General features: G+C 43.8%; 1 protein-coding gene across 2 annotated transcripts in view; it reads left to right on the top strand.

Annotated features, from left to right (window-relative positions):
* Positions 1–21,212, top strand: part of CCP110 (centriolar coiled-coil protein 110) — a 33,751-nt gene extending 12,539 nt beyond the window's left edge. Inside the window, exons 1-12 of one of the 2 annotated variants that reach the window (XM_069734153.1) lie at positions 2,295–2,360; positions 5,680–7,240; positions 8,749–8,873; positions 10,475–10,625; positions 10,916–11,058; positions 11,853–11,969; positions 12,074–12,175; positions 13,882–13,998; positions 15,051–15,130; positions 16,131–16,193; positions 16,744–16,803; positions 18,200–21,212. In XM_069734153.1, coding sequence (XP_069590254.1) covers positions 2,346–2,360; positions 5,680–7,240; positions 8,749–8,873; positions 10,475–10,625; positions 10,916–11,058; positions 11,853–11,969; positions 12,074–12,175; positions 13,882–13,998; positions 15,051–15,130; positions 16,131–16,193; positions 16,744–16,803; positions 18,200–18,275 — 2,610 coding nt within the window. In that variant the 5' untranslated portion in view covers positions 2,295–2,345 and the 3' untranslated portion in view covers positions 18,276–21,212. Of the gene's footprint in view, positions 1–2,294; positions 2,361–5,679; positions 7,241–8,748; positions 8,874–10,474; positions 10,626–10,915; positions 11,059–11,852; positions 11,970–12,073; positions 12,176–13,881; positions 13,999–15,050; positions 15,131–16,130; positions 16,194–16,743; positions 16,804–18,199 lie in introns of those variants that run through there. The other variant, XM_069734151.1, reaches the window with a different exon arrangement.
* The last annotated feature ends 694 nt before the right edge of the window (positions 21,213–21,906 follow it).

Here is a 21,906-nt window from a genome sequence, read left to right on the forward strand (position 1 = left end):
CCTACTGTACCACCCTCCTTTGGTCCCCCCCCTGACAAAGAATGGTAATTCCATCACAGTATGATTCTCTAACTGTAATTCCCACACAGCCCTCCATGCAGTATTATGGCCACAAAAAGTGTTCCATACAGTATAATAGCCTCACATAGTCCTCCATACAGTATAATAGCCTCACATAGTCCTCCATACAGTATAATAGCCTCACATAGTCCTCCATACAGTATAATGGCTTCATAGTCCTCTATATAGTATAATGGCCTCACATAGTCCTCCATATAGTATAATGGCCTCACATAGTCCTCCATATAGTATAATGGCCTCACATAGTCCTCCATACAGTATAATGGCCTCACATAGTCCTCCATACAGCATAATGGCCTCACATATTCCTCCATACAGTATAATGGCCTCACATAGTCCTCCATATAGTATAATGGCCTCACATAGTCCTCTATACAGTATAATGGCCTCACATAGTCCTCTATACAGTATAATGGCCTCATAGTCCTCCATACAGTATAATGGCATAATATATAGAGATATATATATATATATATATATATATATATATATATATATATATATATATAATTATGTAGATAGATATATATATATATATACATATATATATTATGTAGATAGATATATATATACAGTATGTATCTATCTACAGTATGTATCTATCTATCTATATACATATATATACATAGATAGATATTTTTTTTTCTCCATCATAATGGCCCCACATAATCATGGGCCAAATATACTCCTCTTCTGGGACAGAGTTTGGCATATGTGTAGTATCTGAAGAGCCCACTATTAGAGAAAAAAAAGTCCGGGGTCTGTTTCAATAAAATAAAGAACACTTACTTCTTGAATGGGTATAATTGCAAGCTTATAAAAACAAATTACTTTGCAGGTTAGTTCTTAAAAAAAAAAAAAAAAAAAAATCCTTTCTGTTCTCAAGCAGAGAGTGATTTTTAATTCTGTAGTTTCTGCCGGTCTCCTTTGTAAGGAGTACAGCGCTCTTTTCTGTAGAGCTTGCAAGCGCTTCTCTGATGGGTCCAGATCGCTGGATGCGGCCAGCATGCGAACCTCGCGCTCCTCTATTGCTGCAGAGGTAAACAGCCTCTGCTTTCACCACAGGAGAGTGCACAGGACAGGTCAGACTCCACAACACGCTGGTCCAAACGGCCAGCGTCAGAAGCGCACCTTTTCCTGGCAATGAGGAAGTGGAGAGGCAGCAGAACGTTGCGCTCTTAGTGATCCATTACAAGAATCACTCTTTTTAAATGCAAAAAAATTGCTTTAAATAACTAAAGAATGAATACTCCTCTGATAAATCTTTGAGTTGTTTGCCCACTCATCTTTCCGGCTGGGACCATGGATGCACCCATCTCATCCTCCATTATTACTTTGTGCCCATGCCTTCTCGGAAAATGCCTCTTTTCACTCTTTATGTACTGCATGAGCCAGGAAATTCTCACATTAATGGATCCGTTGGACCCAATTTGCAGATGGAGATCAGAAGGTCATGTCTCTCTTTTGACCTCCATATGGCTTGGGGTTACGTATTTTTTTGGATGAAAACCACAGACTGCAGGTAGGAAAATTTGACCACAAGATTACGACCCCTGACGGACCGAACGCACACATTCTGGATGACGGTAGACCTACCTATGTTTAATCATGGGGAACTAATAATTCCATTTCCTTTTTAACCCATTCGCATCCTGGTCATTGTTACTTTTTTCACCATTTAATATACCCAGTACACTATATCTGATATATTGGGAAACTCGAAGAAAAAAAATCTTTGTACGGAATGGAAAAATAAAACTGCAAAGCATATTTCTTTGCTTTTACTAAGCAGCTGATGAGACTGAAATGAGTCCATCCCTAGGGGGACAAGACGGCTGCGGGGAAACCTGCTGGAATAACATTACTAATGACTGAGGGAAGAGGTAATGAAACTACTACATTTATTAATATCTGCTCAGGATTTATTGATGTATTGTTCCAATGATAAACTCTGCATGGCTGCAGTAACCGCCAGCTCTGCTGCGCAGCCGGTAAGTGATCAGCTTATCGGACGTGATCTCACCGCCGTACACCTCGACATTGACTGACCTTACAATCACATGGAGGACTCCGGTGCTCGCCTCCTGTTTACTACGTGTCTCCTGGATACCATCACATGGCTTGGGAATACACAGCCCATAACAGGGCATAAGGAAACAAACACTAATCTCTGTGTGTGCCCCCTGCAGCCAAGTTACTATTCATACTGTGCTCAATAACCGGCCCGTCTGCCTCACACCAGAGAACAACAGCCTGGGAGCTGCATGGCCTGGGTATCAGTAGGTATTATTTCTTAGTTGTGTTTTTTTTTTTTTTTGCTGTTATAATTTATGGTGTTTGCTGAACAGTTGCACTAAATTATAAATGTGTATGTTTTTTATATACTGTATATTGCTGTAATATAAAGCTTAGAAAAATGAGGACTAACCATCTGATCCCATCTCATATGTTCTGATCTCATCTCATCTGTTATGATCACCTCTCATCTGATCCCACCACATCTGTTCGGATCTCATCTGTCCTGATCCCATGTCATCTGTCCTGATCCCTCCAATGTGATTCCACCTCATCTGATATGATCCCATGTGATCCCACCACATCTGATATGATCCCATCTGATCCCACCACATCTGATATGATCCCATCTGATCCCACCACATCTGATATGATCCCATCTGATCACACCACATCTGATATGATCCCATCTGATCCCACCACATCTGATATGATCCCATCTGATCCCACCACATCTGATATGATCCCATCTGATCCCACCACATCTGATATGATCCCATCTGATCCCACCACATCTGATATGATCCCATCTGATCACACCACATCTGATATGATCCCATCTGATCCCACCACATCTGATATGATCCCACCACATCTGATATCCCATCTGATCCCACCACATCTGATCTGATCCCACCTCATCTGAACTGATCCCACCTCATCTGAACTGATCCCATCTGATCCCACCTCATCTGATCTGATCCCACCTCATCTGAACTGATCCCACCTGATCCCACCTCATCTAATATGACCCGAACTGATCCCACCTTATCTGAACTGATCCCACCTCATCTGAACTGATCCCACCTCATCTGATATGATCTCATCTGATCCCACCATCTGATCTGCTCCCATCTGAGCTGATCCCATGCCATCTGATCTAACTATCTCGGTCAATATGTTAGTGGAGAGCTGATCTGTGTTATATCGCTGGGGGTCTCATCGCTGGGTACTCCCCAGTCAGGTGCACAGGGGACACATAGACAGGATTTAGCTCTTATCACCCGTATGACTGGAGCTTCCAGTCCTATTATTTGTTTGGAGGGTGGCTTTTTTTTAAATAAGTCTTCGGGTATGTGCACACGATGCAGATTTAGTGCAGTTCTGCAGCGTTTTTTTCTGCAGCAGAAACGCTGCAGAACTGCACTGTGAGTTACAATTCAATGAAAATCAATAGAAAAAAAAAAGCTGTGCACATGGTGCAGAAAAATCCGTGCAGAAACGCTGCAGATTTCAAAGAAGTGCATGTCACTTCTTTTGTGCAGTTCTGCAGCGTTTCTGCACCCATAGGCTCCCATTTTGTGGGTCAAATCCGCATAAAAACTGCAGATGTAAAAACCATCTGCAGATTTTATGCGGATTAGGGTGTCAAAACCGCAGCAGATGGAAGTGACGTCAGTGATGTGGAGGAAGTGTGTGGGCGGAGTGTAGTGAAGTTAGTGTATGGTCGATGTGAAGCGTATGGTGGAAATGGTATGTAGTGTCTGTGTGTGTGTGTGTGTGTCGGTCTCTGTGTGTGTCTCTCTGTCAGTAGTGACTCATTGTAGTAATTCGTCGGGTGGGACTACTTCTTCCATCGAAATGTAATGATGGGAGAGTTGTCCCATCGTCAGGCGACTGACTACAATGGGTTAAAAACACACACATAAAACATACATTACATACAACATATAACATGTGCCCCCACCCCACCGATTTCCACCCCCTTCCCCCCCCCAAGCCACCGATCTGTCCAGTACACTGCTCCGGCTCCCCTCCGTCCTGTGCTCCGCTCCCCCCCGTGCTCTTGTCCGCTCACTCCCGTGCTCCAATCACCCCCCATGCTCTGATCCAATCCCCCCACCCCCCCCCCCCGTGCTCCGATCCACCCCCACCCCCATGCTCCGATTTCCCCCCCCCCCCCCCCCACCACCACATCATACTTACCGATCCTGCCGGGGTCCGTCCGTCTTCTCCCTGGGCGCCGCCATCTTCCAAAATGGCGGGCGCATGCGCAGTGCGCCCGCCGACTCTGCCGGCCGGCAGATTCGTTCCAAAGTGCATTTTGATCACTGAGATAGGTTATATCTCAGTGATCAAAATAAAAACAATAGTAAATGACCGCCCCCCCCTTTGTCACCCCCATAGGTAGGTAGGAACAATAAAAAAAATTTTTTTTTATTTTTTTTTCACTAAGGTTAGAATAGGGCTAGGGTTAGGTCTAGGGTTAGGTCTAGGGTTAGGTCTAGGGTTAGGTCTAGGGTTAGGTCTAGGGTTAGGTCTAGGGTTAGGTCTAGGGTTAGGTCTAGGGTTAGGGTTATGGCTAGGGTTATGGCTAGGGTTAGGGCTAGGGTTAGGGCTAGGGTTAGGGCTAGGGTTAGGGCTAGGGTTAGGGCTAGGGTTAGGTCTAGGGCTAGGGTTATGGCTAGGGCTAGGGTTATGGCTAGGGTTAGGTCTAGGGTTAGGGCTAGGGTTAAGGCTAGGGTTATGGTTAGGGCTAGGGTTAGGGCTAGGGTTAGGGCTTAATTTAGCTTTAAAAAACGCTTACAAAACTGCATGAAAAAACGCATCAAAAAACGCATAAACGCACAAAAAACGCACTTCAAATCTGCACCAAAACTGCACTGTAAAAAACGCATCAAAAACGCACCTGCAGATTCTGCCAGGAGATGCAGATTTAGTGCAGAACTGCAGCAGATTTTTCTGCACCAAATCTGCATCGTGTGCACACAGCCTTCCGGGTTTTTTTTTGTTTGTTTGTTTTTTAATGCATGAGTTCTGATTTTCAAGACTACAATTTTTGGGAACCTATAACCTATTTGTTAGCTTGTATTAATTTCTTTTGGGTGGTGGTGAAGGAGGGAGGGGAGAAGAAACACAGGCAATTTTAGTATTTTTTTTATTTTATTTTAATTTAAAGTTTGTGCCTTTCGCCGTCTGGTATATAAATCTTGACTTTATTTTCTAGGTCATTATTCTGGTGATACAGTACCGAGTATTTCTGTATTTTACTACTTTTTAACAACAAGCACTTTAAAGACTCTGCTGTTGATTAGATACTATTTTGTAATGAATGTGACTTTATGATTATTCTTCGTTCCTTTTTTTGTTTTTCGTTTATATTGTAGTTGATTATCAAATGGGTGAAAAAAAAGCTATAACAATGTATATCAGCTCAATGGAGGCCAAAAGCGAAGCTTCCTGTATTTATAGATCAATGTAATCTATACATTATGAATTGATGGCGGTATATTTGCATGTAAACCTATTCTAAACCACAAATTTTTAATTTTGTTTTTTTTTAATATTCCTTTTTGAATACAGGTAAGGACAGTTTCAAGTTCTGCACCCGATGCAGAGAATGAAACCATAGATCAAATCTCCCACCTGAAAAACATGAATGGCTTTGCAATTCTTCCTAATACACCTAACTTTCCAGTGTTCTCATCCCAAAATGGGCCAATGAAGTTTGAGAAATCACCGAAGCATCCGATTTCCAAAAAAGAGCTAAAACCAACAGAAAATATCCCTACTAGAGAATGTAAAGACTGCGTCACACAGAACAATGCAAAGGTGCTATCCACGGAGAGCGCCGACAGCTCCGTTCCTGAAACCTCACGGTGCGATTTACCACCGACTACCAAGGATGCTCCGGATCCATATGTAATGAGCTTACAAAACCTCTTGAAGAAGTCTCGTGAGTATATTGAGCAAAGTAGAAGAAGCGTGAAAGTCGCCTCGAAGGCAAGTTCTTCTGAAAGTCACTCGGACAAGGAAAACGTTACCATTAAAATTAGTGACTCGGTCAAAGAAAAGACCAGGCTTGCACACAGAAGCAGAAGTTCCAGCCCATTACTGGTTGACAAGCCAACACTTAACAAGTCCAATACCTTGTTACAAGCGGCTTCATCCCAAAGTCCGAACTCAGGTTCTCTGCCAACTTTTTCTAAAGTGGACATCGCTTCCAGATCAGAAACCTCTTCTGGTGCCGACAATGAGTCAGACGAAGAACTTCGAGATGGATATATGCTAGAGTATGAAAGTAACATGATTAGAAGCCTTACTGGTTCTTACGCCAAACTTCCAAGTCCTGAGCCAAGTTTAAGCCCCAAAATGCACAGACGGAGGCCCAGACCCTTATCGGCAGGTAACATTGTAATAAACCATCCAGTTAATGCCTACGATCTAAGCCCCAAAGAAAAGGGGAAAATGGTGGAGCTGACAGATCTGGAAACAAATGAAAAAACTTCACTTTCTGAATTTGTGCCAAAAGATGTGGATAAAGTAATGGTTTCTTCCATGAAAAGACATTCCTTCAGTGAAAATATTGACTTTGTCCCCAATTCGAATAGACACTCAAAAAGTAATCTTATCAGTTCAAAGATGGACCCTGACAATAGGGTTAATAAGTTACGCGCCGTCACTGATGACCCTTACAGTCCAATGCGCAAAGGCGTCCAATGTACAAGTCCTGGCTCTACCAACACCTTGGAGGGCAATGCCTTAAGCCAGCAGGCCCACCTTCCAACCATAACGTCAGATATTGGACACAAGCCATATGGGCCTTCAGAGGTGGTAAAGCGCAACTCGCCTGCTGAACTTAATAAGTCTTACGATGTAGAGACCCCATCTCCTATTTTAATGCAAAGCCACAATCCGAATCAAGCATCCGACACTCCTAACGTGTCCTCCGGGAGGGCACAGCTCATCGAGAACAACCTTGACCTTCAGGTGAAGCGTCGACTTGATCTGGATCTAGAAAGTATGCAGAGCGAACACTCAGCAGTGCCAAACGAGGAAGAGCTGAGGTGGCTTCATGAGAGAAGAGGTCGCAGCTGGTCCCTCAACGCACCCAAGAGCGAGATGTTACTGACTAGTACCTTAGGTAGGAAAATTACCTCTCTACATATGGATTCCTTATAGCTGAATTTTTAACGACTGACGAGACCACTTAGATGAAAGTGATATATTTGGATGTGGAGATGAAGCCCTGTGACCTAAGTCTCGACAGCTCCATTTCTGGCTGGTGATTGACATACAGTAGGAAAGCACTTTGATGCATTTTGTGAAGTGGACTGGCTGGATAAGCCAGCCCCCTTCTCTGTTATGACTGCTTCTGTGTCAGAGACACGTAAGGCATTAAAATGAAGTGGTGGGCACGGGACCTTCCATTCTTCCAACAGTGGGACGCCCAGCAGTTGAGTCACCAGCTATTAGACTATGCATAGGTCATCAATCTCCTTTAAAAACTCCTTCCCCAAATTCATACTGTTCCTGCTCCACCAGTGTGCTCAGTCCACCGTGCCACATAGGATATAATTATCTTTAGTGACCACAGATCACCGCCTACAGTTGTGACCTTTTATACATAGTCACCAGGATTTACCACTGTACTGCTATAGACTTAAAGGGAACCTGTCACCCCCAAAATCGATGATGAGGTAAGCCCACCGTCATCAGGGGCTTATCTACAGCATTCTGTAATGCATTCTGTAATGCTGTAGATAAGCCCCGGATGTATCCTGAAAGAGGAGAAAAAATTATATTCAGGGGCGGTCCCGCTCCGATGGGAGTCGCGGTCCAGTCCGGGGCCTCCCATGATGACGTCCTCTTCTTGACTTCACACTGCGGCTCCGGCGCAGGCGCACTTTGTGTGCCCTGTTGAGGGCAGAGCAAAGAACTGCAGTGCGCAGGCGCCGGGAAAGGTCAGAGAGGCCCGGCACCTGTGCACTGCAGTATTTTGCTCTGCCCTCAACAGGACAGACAGTACGTCTGCGCCGGAGCTGCAGCGTGAAGACCATCGTAAGAAGATGGGAGGCCCCGGACCGGACCTGAGACGCCCATCGGACCGGACCGCACCGTGAACGTCCCTGGGTGAGTATAATCTAACCTCTTTTTCTCCTCTTTCAGGTAACGTCGGGGGCTTATCTACAGCATTGCAGAATGCTGTAGATAAGCCCCTGATGAATTTTTTTTTTGTGACAGGTTCCCTTTAAAGGAGCTGTCTTGTCTTCTATATTCAAGAGCACACTTCCCCTCTGCTTGCCAGCTAGCGGTCATCCTGAAGACTGACCATCCGGACCAGCGGCATAGTCGTGCCATTGGTTTTAACTATTTGCCACTCCCCACACTGATGCTGCAAGTAGAGGCAGACAAACCAGCCAGTTTTAGAGCAGCGCTTGCAAGCTCTATAGAAAGGTGCTTGAAAGCACAAGCTCCTTATCTAGGAGACCAACCACCGCTGATAGACTGCAGAGGTGGCAGGTAAAGTAGACAATAAGACGTGCCCGCTTTCTAATAAACAGTTACCCGCTTTTCACGCACTTTGCCATGTTACTCATTTAACAACTCCTTGTAAGTAAAGTGTACAAAGACTCCATCTCTTATGTTTAGAGGACAACCTGAAGAAGAAGGTGCTGGCTTTTGAAGAGATGAGGAAGAAGCTGGAGGAGCAGCACGCTTATCAGCTGTCACTTCTGATTGCCGAACAAGAAAGGGAACAAGAGCGACTTCACCAGGTAATCCAATATCCTGAGGAGTAAAGCAGATCAGCGCGCTCCTCAGACCTGGCACATGTACACGGCATTCCTTCGGGGCTATCACTCACAGGATGACAATGGACAGAACTTCTCAAGAAGCTCTATTTAAATTGCACTTCCACTTAGCGTGTCACCATGTTCTTTGTGATTCTTTTAGTATACATTTCCTATAAAGTGCAGTGTCCTTCATTTAGGAACCTAGAGGTTTTTGCGGCATCATAGTTCGGATGAATTTGTCTTCATATCAGTACTATGTTTTCCTAACTACGAGCTGCTTTATTAAAGGGGCTCTGTCGGCAGGTTTTAGAAACCTGATCTTAGAGCAGCATAATAAAGGGACGGAGACCCAGCTTGTATCAGTTACTGAGATACTTGCTGTAGTTTTGATAAAATCACGCAGGAGATTATGACTAGAGGACTAGTAGACTTGCTGCCAGGTAGTCCTCCATATTCATAAGCCCTGTATAACCCCGCCTCCACCACGATGGGCTTACTATATATGCACAGTGCACACAGCTGCCAATCAGTGGCGTGGGAGGGGTTATACACAAAGCTGCCAATCAGAGGTGTGGGAGGGGTTATACACAAAGCTGCCAATCAGAGGCGTGGGAGGGCTTATACACAAAGCTGCCAATCAGAGGCGTGGGAGGGCTTATACACAAAGCTGCCAATCAGAGGTGTGGGAGGGGTTAAACACAAAGCTGCCAATCAGAGGTGTGGGCGGGGTTATACACAGCTCAGCATTCTGAGAACTGCTAGATCTACAGCAGAGAAAACAGTGATATTATCAAAATGACTGCAAGCATCCCAGTAAGTGACATATCACTGAAATCGGGGTCTCTTCCCCTACATCATGCCGCTCTCAGATCATACAGTAGAAACATGGCGACAGATTCCCTTTAAATTTCATCCAACCAGCAGTCATTTTGGATGAATCTGTCCTTTACACTATTGTGAAGTTCTACCCTCACACATACCTGAGTTTGGTCTACTGATTGGTGGCCACTTCTGCTTTCGATATTTTGAAGCTCAATTTCTAGTTTTTGGGATAGTTCTACCAGTGTCGAGGAATTCCGGCTCCTTTTTTTTTTCTATGGACCCATTATGTTAAAGGAGTGTTGACAAGATGTATCTCCAAGAGCACACCTCTTCCCGGCTTCCTGCTTTGCCGGGTGGTGGTGCGTCCCTGAATTTGACAATTCGGACTAGCGGCATGGTTCTTCCGCTGGTCTATACTTCCATGCTGCCAACAGCGGAGCTCTGCAGCATGGGAGCAGTGCAGGAGAATGGAGTTGGCCAGATTCAGAGCCTGTAATCAAAGCAACAAGCTGAAGATTATGAAGCTAAAAATTCTTCCGTTCTGGAAAATGAAGAGTATTTTTAATAATGGTTATATTGCAAAGTACTGCAAATGGGTAGTCCTAGCAAATTGCATATTTTGGTCCACCTAGTTTTTCTATCTAAACGGTGAGAAAGCCGAATAATATCCTATCTGCATCATCTACGAAAGAATAACAGAAAATCGGTCCCAACTGTGATCGCTGCCGGTCTGATCAGTTTATTTTCTTCTTCTATTTCAGGAGTTTGAAGACGAAGGGAGAAGACTAAGGTTCAAAGATGTCGAGCTGCCTTCTGTACAAGAGGGTTTGGATATGAGGGCTGACTGGGTCAGGAGAAGTGACATCAGTCCGCCTGACAGTCATTTGGACAAGTGCCCCTCAGCCAGTACAGGTACGCCTTGTTTTGGGGCACAGTTGGACATCCGATGTGGGTCGCTGTGTGTTATGCAGCCTGCATTATTCATGGTGTAGTTGTTCACTGAATTCGTTACTGGCACGAAAAAAATCTTTGAAGCTGTCATTTAAATTTAATGAAGGTTGAAAATGCAAGGAGACCATAGCAATTCCTAAAATAAGAAGCTGATGACTGATCGTTTGTTTGCCTCTTACATAATAGTTGGCACGACTTTGTTGATGACTTCTTCTGGTCCCCGTGGCCACTTTTGTTCTCTATTTTTACAGTCGGATCACTCGTCGCTCCTTCGCAGCATAGTTATGGATCCACGGCGGAGTCGTCGTTCAGTCTTTGGGGATCAGCAGAGATGAGAGCACCAAAAATATCAGCCTCAAGGTCCCTTAACAGACCGAAAACCAGATGGTCTCAGGTGACTTGTTTATTGGAATCTTTAGTGTAAACTTTCTCCTATGTCATTAAAACTACTTTCCCGGCTACACAGGGAGCACTTTAATTGTTGTTGACACGGCGTTGAACTTTATAGGGTTCTCCATTCTTTCGAAACGATACGTAAATGGTAAAGATTAATTGCTTACATACTGTCTGTAGCTGTAAGATTTGCAGTGTTATACCCAGTCTATTAGTATTTAGTGTACTGAACTTCAAACTTCTAGATAATAAAGCGGATATCTTCTTTGTCCCCGTCCCTTTAGTACATGATGTCACTGATCCCTGTCTTTCCACTTTCTCTCCTTGTCTCTTGGGGGTGGGATTGTGTTTCTCATAGAATAATTTCAGCACTACTTTTACAATTTGTAAAAGAGGGATATGCAGGAAAGCCACTAAAAAGGAAGAAGTATTTTGTGAACTGTAGTCCTTCACATTAGTAAGTCCTAGCGGCATAAAAACAAAGGTACTGCACAGAGCCGGTCAAGGTAATGAAACTTAAAAATCACATCTGAGCTGCAGTGTCATCATCTAGTAAGCATTCACGCACAATCAGGTACTTCTGAGTATTTATGAGCTCAGAAAACCCCTTGAACTACGCTCGCTACAAATAAGCTATGCTGTTGAACGCTTTTCACATCTCTTTTTGAGGTTATGATATCCCGTTCCTGTTTTATTTCTCATCTTTTTCCTCTGTTTTGCTTCTGGACTCTATAATTTCTACTACCGTCACCAGTACAACTGGTACGGATTGATGTTTTTCGCTTCTCATTCAAGGTTTACAGTCCCCAAATGCAAAGAAAATTTAGTAAAGTAACTGCGCTGGCCAAAGGTTTCCTGACCCGGAGAATAATGCAGACGGAGAAGCTGAAGAATCTAAAGCAAACAGTGAAGGCAGGTGTCACTTTATCCACCGCTCTGTATGTGGACTTTATACCAAGTCGGTTGATTTTTGCAGTAAGCTGTATAACTTGTTTCTTGGCTTTTTTGGGTACTAGGATACTGCTGAATTTATTAAAACATTTCACACGGAAGTTCAGCCAAGCCGAGGACTTGTGTCGGCACAGGACGTTTCTCTGCAGGAACGAGTCGTCGCTCAGGTAAGTGGCGGACAGTGCTTTGATCCAAGTTATTTCATTCAGATCCATCTGTGGCATTTCAGATTGCTGTTGTTTCTTTGTTTTTTTCTCCACTTTCCTCACCTAATGTTATTACGCTGATATTTAAGAGGTTGTCATACTCCATACACCTGAATTTGGGACATCAGAAAAGATGTACATGATATATTTGGCTGATTTGTTATAAGGCACATACCCGGTTGGTGGGGCTGTCAGATTTGGCCAAATGATCACGTTTGGGTAATTCTGACATCCCAGTCAAGTTTTAGCCGTAAGTTGGAGTATGATCATTATGCTCTGCAACTAAGAACAGAGAAGGAGAGACCCTCAGTTCTTGGCAGTGGTGGATGTCTCAAAGTTCAGGCAAGCTGTTAAAGTAAAGTGATATCCTCACTCCATTCCATGTAGTGTCTAAATAATCTAGCCCTGTTCAAACAATTGTGCACTTGGTCATCACTCTTGTGCCTTGCACCCACCAGGCGGACATTGTCAGGGAGACATGTGAACCGTGCTATATACAGTGCTGACAAAGCCATGCCGAAGGTTGACCTGCTTTATGGCCTCAGCTTAGTAGATCCTTGGAGGACGCAGAGTCATATACAGTGCTGACAAAGCCATGCCGAAGGTTGACCTGCTTTATGGCCTCAGCTTAGTAGATCCTTGGAGGATGTAGTCATGTACAGTGCTTACAGAGCCATGCCGAAGGTTGACCTGCTTTATGGCCTCACCTTAGTAGATCCTTGGAGGATGTAGTCATGTACAGTGCTTACAGAGCCATGCCGAAGGTTGACCTGCTTTATGGCCTCACCTTAGAAGATCCTTGGAGGATGCAGAGTCATATACAGTGCTTACAGAGCCATGCTGAAGGTTGACCTGCTTTATGGCCTCAGCTTAGTAGATCCTTGGAGGACGCAGAGTCATATACAGTGCTGACAAAGCCATGCCGAAGGTTGACCTGCTTTATGGCCTCAGCTTAGCAGATCCTTGGAGGACGCAGAGTCATATACAGTGCTGACAAAGCCATGCCGAAGGTTGACCTGCTTTATGGCCTCAGCTTAGCAGATCCTTGGAGGACGCAGAGTCATATACAGTGCTGACAAAGCCATGCCGAAGGTTGACCTGCTTTATGGCCTCAGCTTAGCAGATCCTTGGAGGACGCAGAGTGTTGTACAGTGCTTACAGAGCCATGCCGAAGGTTGACCTGCTTTGTGGCCTCACCTTAGTAGATCCTTGGAGGACGCAGAGTCATATACAGTGCTTATAAAGCCATGCCGAAGGTTGAGCTGCTTTATGGCCTCACCTTAGCAGATCCTTGGAGGACGCAGAGTCATATACAGTGCTTACAAAGCCATGCCGAAGGTTGACCTGCTTTATGGCCTCACCTTAGTAGATCCTTGGAGGATGCAGAGTCATGTACAGTGCTTACAAAGCCATGCCGAAGGTTGACCTGCTTTATGGCCTCACCTTAGCAGATCCTTGGGGGACGCAGAGTCACCAAGGACAGACCAGAATAGATGCATGAGGCTGAGTCAGATAGTATAAACTCTGGCACCATATGGTCAAGGCCGCCTGTCAGTTCCATAAGCCGAGCAGCCGTCTGTCTGACCCAAATGCTGTCCGTAATTTGCAGATCTTTGGTTGTGATGATGCGCGTGCCAACTAATGTAGAACTTTTGCATTGTTTGAAGCTGCGGGCGGCCCTGTATGAAATCCACGATATCTTCTTTGCAATGGATGCCGCAGAACGGATGACTATTCTGGCTCATGACCGAGAACTAAGGCGAGAAAAGATGCTCAGACAGATGGTAATTACTAAATCGTCCAATGATGTTAAACAATTAGCATTGCTTATTTCAGTATCTAGTCACTCTGCAAAGACAGGATTCATGCCCTAAATGCCTGTTAAAGGGGTGGTCCTAACTCCTAAAGTGACTGCTTATCATTAGGAAATGGTTGGACCCCGGCGACCCTTTGAATAGGTTATAACCTGATAAGGAGTGAATAACCCCTTTAAAGGGGTATTCCCATCTCTAAGATCCTATCCCAATATGTAGTAGGGATAATAAGAATATTTGCAAATACCTCCAATTAGAAATATAGTATAGTTCTTCTGATTTGCTATGTCGCTTACCCCATTTGTAGAGCATTGCAGCAGCTTAGGTATCCATGGTTACGACCACTCATATACTGACAGTTAGTTGTTGATGTCTGTATCCATGGATACCTAAGGTACTACATTGCCCTGCACATGGGGTAGGCGACATAGTGAATCAGAAGAACTATACTACATTTCTAATTGGAGGCATTTGCTAATTAATAAGTAGCAAATAATAATTATTATAATACCTGCTACATATTGGGAGCAGCTGGTGCCTCCAGTGGGAGAATGAACAGGAAAGGTGATGGTGCATGAGCGACCTCCTCTTCATTTACTTTCTTACTGGATCTGATTGTCGCCTCACTTTAACTATTATTGACAATTAACCATAAGGTAGAGTAACAGGAGTAGATCGACTAGGTGATGGGACGTCCCAGTTAATTCACCAAACAATAACATGGTGATATAGTCTGCTTTAAAGGGGATCATGGACTTTAGTTAAAAGTAGTTGAATAGTGAAGCAACCATTGAACACACGATCGTCTGGCACGCTGACGTGAATAAGCAGAGTGTAGGCCGTATTGCCGGTTAGTCAATCAAGCTCAATTTTCCATATGACGAATTCTTTCCAATTAAGATGTCCGTCTGACTACTGTGATAGTTACTGACCGTACAGTATATGCAGACACCTCTCTGTGCATTATTATATAAATGACTGCTGATTTATTGATTCAAGATGTTTTTGCTTTCCAACAATAGGAAAAAATAAAGAGCCCTCGGGATCGGGTGGCCTTATCATCGGCAACTCAGAAGTCTCTGGATAGGAAAAAGCTTACCAGGTAATCCGTGTACACACAAACACTATAGAAGCCTGACCTGTATTATATTACATAGTAAGCCATCTAAGGTGCACACGGCGGATTTTTCAGAAGGATTTTGCATGAAATCCATCTGAAAATGCACTTAAAAAATGCAGAAAATAATAAACATATACACTGCAAGGTCAAAATAACATGCAGGGTATAAGTGTAGTCCTTTGGAACCTTTTTTTTTTTAATTACTGATTACATGTATTATATTTGCTATGCCCAGTCTTGTGGTACAGACCCTGCTATTATGTAATCCTTGAATATTAGAAGTAACGGTCCGTCTATCATGGCGCTTAATTCATGCAGTATTCAGGGGTTTATGTCATCCAGGCCCGGGGTTTTGTCCTCTAATATCGTTTTTGAGGCGACGTTGTACTTCCTGCCGGGCAAAGCAGGTCACATTTATTGGGCTTTGGTATAGACACGACTCGTGTAACTCTCCTATAAATGTCTGTTTCAGATTTTGATCATAATGTCTGCTCTGCTTCCCCAGTCATGTGACAAGAATATTTTTGGCACTCTCTGCAACTTCATGAAGTCTCGTATGCAGATCAATGGGTTACTCGCCTGCTAGTCCCGTCCCTCTCAGATGGAGATCCGTTTTGATGTTGCCTCCTGTGGAGTCGGGGCCATCATGTCACTTGATCCAGCAGAGTTGGATGGCCCTTTCTTCAGGCACAGATGCAATGTGTCCCTCGCCTTTCTGGGACTAGCAGGAGAGTAGCCAATGTGATCAGCAGACAGGACCTGATGGCATCATTCTTGTGTTATGACTAGGGGAAAAGAGGATTTGGTAACCAACATTTTTAAACAAACGCCTATAGATGTTACCCAAGCAAGCCACTTAATGCAGAGGACCAATATCCGGGATCAGTCTGCGTTTAGATAGTCACTAGACCTATTACCCTGTTTTTTTTATATGCTGTGTAAATGTATTCTAACTCAAACCATTTGTCTGTATTTCTTCTAGGGCAGTAGAAATTGGAATGTCAAATAGGAAACCTATCCCAAAACCCAAGGCCCTGGATTCCAGGTGAATAAGAACTACATACATAGGGTTTCTACATTTGTATGAATCCTCTTAGTCATGGTGTACAGATCGTCTCGCCTCTCTGCCCAAATATCTTCTCTTCTTGGTCTCTGACTATGATGCCACTGCTCCACAGATTCTGTAATGGATTTTATTTCTCTTCTGTGCCCTTCCGTTCCAAAGTTATACCCTCCTGAAAAAATAGTGCAAATTTTCCCTCCAACCAATCCTTTGTGTGCCACATAACTTCTCTGTGGGCGTTTTCTTATTCTCCTCTACGACACTGGCCAATTAAAACACAGCCACACCCACAATGGAATCCTGTGGAATAAACCTAGTTGGTTAAAGAGAAAATTTGCACTTTTATTACTTCGGAGCATAACTTTGCATGGGAGGGGCACAGAAGAAAAACAAAAGCTGTTCCAGAATTAGTGTAGCAGTGGTAATTGGAGGAGTTAGTCAGTATAAATGTAAACTATCCAATGGATGGTCCTGTTGAAGTATACTTCTAAAGTGCAACAGCGCTTCACCCCTCCATGTTTGTTTCTGACAGAATCCTGCAGCCAAGCCAAGGACAAAATGCACCAGTCAATAAACTACTTTCCAGGCAAGGGTAAGCAAAACTCGGCAAGGGCCTCTTCTGAAATTACTGGGGATCTGTCTGGGTGCTTTGGGGCAAGTAGCTGATTCGTTACTAACTTTCTGCCTCCGAGCTGTCGCTACATATAGACTTATATACTCTGCTTGCATCCTGCTTAGCCATGGACCCAACATTGCCAGAGAATTCCTATTTAATATGTACGATCATGGGTTTCGGCAACAAGGGTCTCCATTCTCATCATGTGGCCCTTGTGGATCACATGCTGTAGTGTAGTTGGGCCTGTCGCTGCCTTCCAGTGACGAGGAATTACTCTATGATCAGCTATGAGCATGGATCCAAAGATAACTTTTCTTTATACAAGATTGGTATGCAAAATCGTAAGGCCATCCGAAGAGGAGGTGCAATTTGCCTTCCTGTCTAGAGGATCTGTAATGTAAAAAAGGCCTTCCAAAAGCTTTTGGGTAGAGGAAAGCCGCACCATCTGCGGAGCATTGTCTCTACTCATTGCAGATTCTGCGGGGTGCATGACATGATGGCTGTCTGTACATTTGCACCAGTTTTTCTCTTCAGCTTGGCATACGACTAGCATTTTCTTCCGAAAGTTGAGAACCAAACTCAAATTTCAATTTTACAAAAATATAGGCAAAGGGAAAGTGCATGGACGCCTCCCCCAAAAATTAATTATGTAAAGGAAGGGTAGGCTCTGCAAAAGGAGTATCTCTAAAGGAGTAGTATCACCTCTCCGGCTTTGGGTTTGGATGGAAGCTATTCCAGTGGCATCACCATGCCAGCATGAAGGAACCATCATTTTTTTTTTTTTTTCAATCCCAAACAATCCTTTTTAATATTTGAAAACACAGAACTTTATAACTTTCCAAGAAAATGTGATCCTCGGGAGTTCGCTTTTTCCAAATGTGTGTTTGCTTGGACATCTTTGGGTCACCCAAGTCCTACAGCCTAGTCTCTGAGATCTTGGCTCGAGGACCATATTCACACCACCAGATTCTGGCAAAAGATTCACTCTTTGGACACTAGGCAGTTAAATAAACTGAGCTTTACATAAATTCCCCAGGTAAGTAAAGCCTCGCTGAGCTCAGCGGCTAATTCCGTCTAATTGGCTGCAGCGCTGTAGACGTAATGTAACTGCTGCAGACGATCAACAAAGAATGGGACAGCAGTGGATGGGCAGCACTGAGCCTGTAAGTAAAGCTTAGTTTATCGGGATAAAAATGGGTGGAGACGGATAAACCCTTTAAGCCCTATCATTTACAGCTCACGATCCGTTTTGAAGTCTCCAAAATGTGTATCTAAAGCCTACAACGTAACAGAACCAAGCGCAATATTACTCAGATATGACTTGTAATATTGTGGCATGTTTAACCTTCTCCTTCTGTCTGGTTATTTCCAGGAGCATCTGCAAAAAAAATCCCAAAAAAGAAGCCAAGTGTTGTGACAACTTACGGAGGCAGCATTCTCTGGGATGAAGGTCACGTTGGGTTTCGCTGTCGGTGGACTTGGATCATCACCGCACACCGCACGCTCCATCACATCTTGCACGTTAATGCTAATAACATTACTCCAGAGATTTGTTTTACTTTTGCTTTTATTTAGCATGATAGGCGATGCTCGCTGTACACCCTCTCCAAGATACGCACCTTTACACTTGTACGACTGTTGGTAGGTGCTTTACTTATTTGACTGTGAAGTTAGAAAATGACGAATGTTCTCATGGCTTGAGTCTGATCCCAATAGAAAAAAAAGTTGTTCTTGGCCATCCTGTATGATGCATGAACCATAAGAATGGGAAAAGGATCATATCCTGCTTTCTAATATTCTACATATTGCTTCTAGTTGTGTTCTACAAAGCAAAGTTACATGTAATAAGATATTTGTCGCATTCCTTTAGTGAAAATACTTTATAAATTAGCATTTTTCTGGAGCACAATTGACAGTAGAATACCGCAGGAGAAAAATCAGCCTGTTTGGAGAAATCTGCGAGTACCTTGGTAGGACACACTGAGGAAGACGCGCGTGCATACAGTACAATTTGTAAATTATCGATCGAAATTGCAGCTTTTGACTAGTTAAGTTTGAAGGACGGTGTCTTTTAATGATTGACAGCAGGTGTATGTAGGAAGGCGGTGAATCGTTGATATGAGACCACCCTTTAGGGCGCAGTGAGATGGTCATATAACACGGACTACGATCACGACGCAATGCTCGGACTGGCTGGAACATGACGGCATGCATTTCTGAGCTCTGGTCAAGAGAGCTGCCAGCCAGTCCAAGCATTGTGATGCAATTGTCGTCCATGTTATATGGCCGTCTGACTGCGCCCATAGACTTATAGACCCCACAGAAGCAGTAATTTTGAGGTTGTACTGAATCCATATTATCCAGCTCCTCCTGCACTAATTCAAGCTGCACGTAGCTAAAGCAGCACGGTCTGCCTACAGACCTACCTATTAAGGAACCGGTTACTTGGTCAGACCCTTTTAATTTGATCATCTATTACGAACTCTTAGGTAAACTTCCCATTGAGTGCATCTTCTAAACCACACACAGGTGTGGCGCCCATTCACTATAGTTGCCGTGTGTAAATCAAGGTGCCCCTTGGTCTGGACTTAAAGGCACCACAAATTCACACAAGGCATTAACCCCCCTGATATGCTTTCCTAGGAGATGCTGCAAACTAAAAGGGTCTGTCCCTCACCGTATAAACCTTCCCATCTTGGTATGTGGCGCGCTTGGGAGTAATGATCGCTTGGCTTCCAACTTCTGGGTCCCGCATAGCATAGCATTGCATTGTCCTCTGTACTGGACCATTCCTGGCTGCAAAGAGGAAAAAACTGAAGGAGGTGATCTAAGCAGTGTAAGGGCACATTATATTGAAGGGGACGCACAGGAGGAGTTAAAACCAGCAGTGTCGAGATGTAATCGATGGAAAAGTAATGTACTGTATATGCCCAAAGAGTATTATACACATCTGCAAAGAAAAAATGGGGGCGAAAATACAAGACGAAAAATAAAAGTTTCATTAAGAAGATAAAGGTTTAGAAGCGAGAAGAAGGAAAAAAAAAAAAAAAAAGTAACTTAACTGGAGGAATATAGAGCATTGCATAAATGTATAGTGGACATTACAAAAAATAGTCAGAGTTGTAAAGATATAAAACGCGTGCGTGGCATAATGAATGTAAGACGACAGCGGGATGAGAGAATCGGACAAAGCATATGTGAAAGACCTGCTAGAGGCTGGACTGGTAATGGCACAGGTACTGAATCTCCATAATTAGTGACCTATAGTGATCTGTAGTATGGAGGCAAGAACAGCCACAGACTGATACATATTTATATATACACCCAATATTTGACCATGTCAATTGCGGTACACGATGGGGTAAGGTCTAGGGTTAGAAACTTGAGTCAATGAATAGCCATGCTGAAGGTTAAAACTGAGCCCTCCGGGAAGGCGCCAGCCCCGACGCGCGTCACACCTTTATCTGGAGGAATCGCCAAATTGACATGAGGGATGCGATCACCCAGTTGTCAATTTAGTCCTTCTTTTCCAGGAGTAATAACCAAGGATTGGCATAAAGCAGATTTCTAAATAAAGATTCTCTAACAATATTATTTGACGGCGAATGTATTTATAAACAACCGACCTGTCTTTCCTGCTCTTGTCGTATAACGGCACCATTTCCCTGAGCTTGCATGGCCCATCAAACTGGATGTAAAAAACTGTATTTGTCTCTCGTTTGTGCTCTCCACCTATTTCACATTATTTTATGTATGCTACTTACTTGATGTTTATTACTACACTCTCCCGAAACGGCTGTGCTCCGGTATGGGACATTTTGTGCAATTTTCTGGACCATGTAAGACGTTCCCTGCTATTAGAATGTCAGCGCTGTCTCTCCCCTCTTATGACGGAGTACCTCTTGTATGTGAAGGATCACTACTTCCAGGAGCGCAGGTCCTGACATGTTACTCTCTGGTGAACTCCATCCTGTTATATTGGGAGTAGGAGACCAATCTCCATAGTAAATCGACGCCGGACCACACCGGAACCTCCCGGTTTTGCGACGCTGTCTACAATGAATGTGACTGTAGCCGGGATCACACGTCCGGTTTCTATACTCACTTTTTCTATGAATGTTTTTACATTTTTATTTTTTTTTTCCGAAAATGTCTCCCCTCCAACTCTAATCTCCCTGTGGCCTTTTTTATTTCTTTACAAGTGCCAGAACATTTTTATGTACATTCTATTTATTTATACATATTTAATTTACAGCTGTATGCAAACTGGTTTTCTTTTATAAAGTGTATTTATTTTTGTACATTATTTTGTATGGTTTTTGTTCGTGCTTTGCCTGTTTTTATTAAGAATAATAAAGTTTTTATTGTGAACTGTTTAAGAATTATTTGTGTGGAACTGTTGTTTTTAAAACAAAAAAAAAAAAAGAGACAAGGGGATAAAATAAACTTTATTATCTCTGATTTAGAGAAACCTGCTTCTGTCTCCACTTCTTTCTTCCTCCTTCCCTCGCCTCATGAACTTTCCTGATCTGATCATTCTGAAAACCAAACCAGCCCAAATCTACCTTTCTCTAGACTAGGTGGACCGATGGCTCACTCAAGTATCAGGTTACAATTACATAGTAAAGTACGCTTGGCATATTCCAGAGCTGGATTCACAGCTGCAGTGCTTTGTACTGCTTAATCGGTGGAGGTCCAGACACTGAACCCTTTACCAATCACTGGAGCAGCTCAGTACTGTCATGTGATGTAGCAGCGGCGTCAAGCGGACCTTGGTTTCTCGACAAGTGTTGCGGCCAGACAGTAGAAAGCATCCATTTATTCGGACTCCCATGACAGCACACGAGAGAGGGGATCCGCCCTTAAGGAACAGGAAACCTACAGATACAAAAGGGCGGCACCTCTCCCCATGCATCAGTTGGTTTCCTGTTCCTGAAGGGACTGGATGCCTACAGAATCTACAGGAGTCCAGGCCGGCCGGACCGATTCTGGTGGCGAGGGGGTCTCCCACTTCGGCCGGTGCGGGTACCTGATGTAGTCACGGTGGCCCTGGCAGGGCGGCACGGCGGTGACTAGGCA

This window comes from Ranitomeya imitator, chromosome 7, assembly GCF_032444005.1.
Source record: "Ranitomeya imitator isolate aRanImi1 chromosome 7, aRanImi1.pri, whole genome shotgun sequence".
In the NCBI taxonomy this organism is placed as follows: Eukaryota; Metazoa; Chordata; class Amphibia; order Anura; family Dendrobatidae; genus Ranitomeya; species Ranitomeya imitator.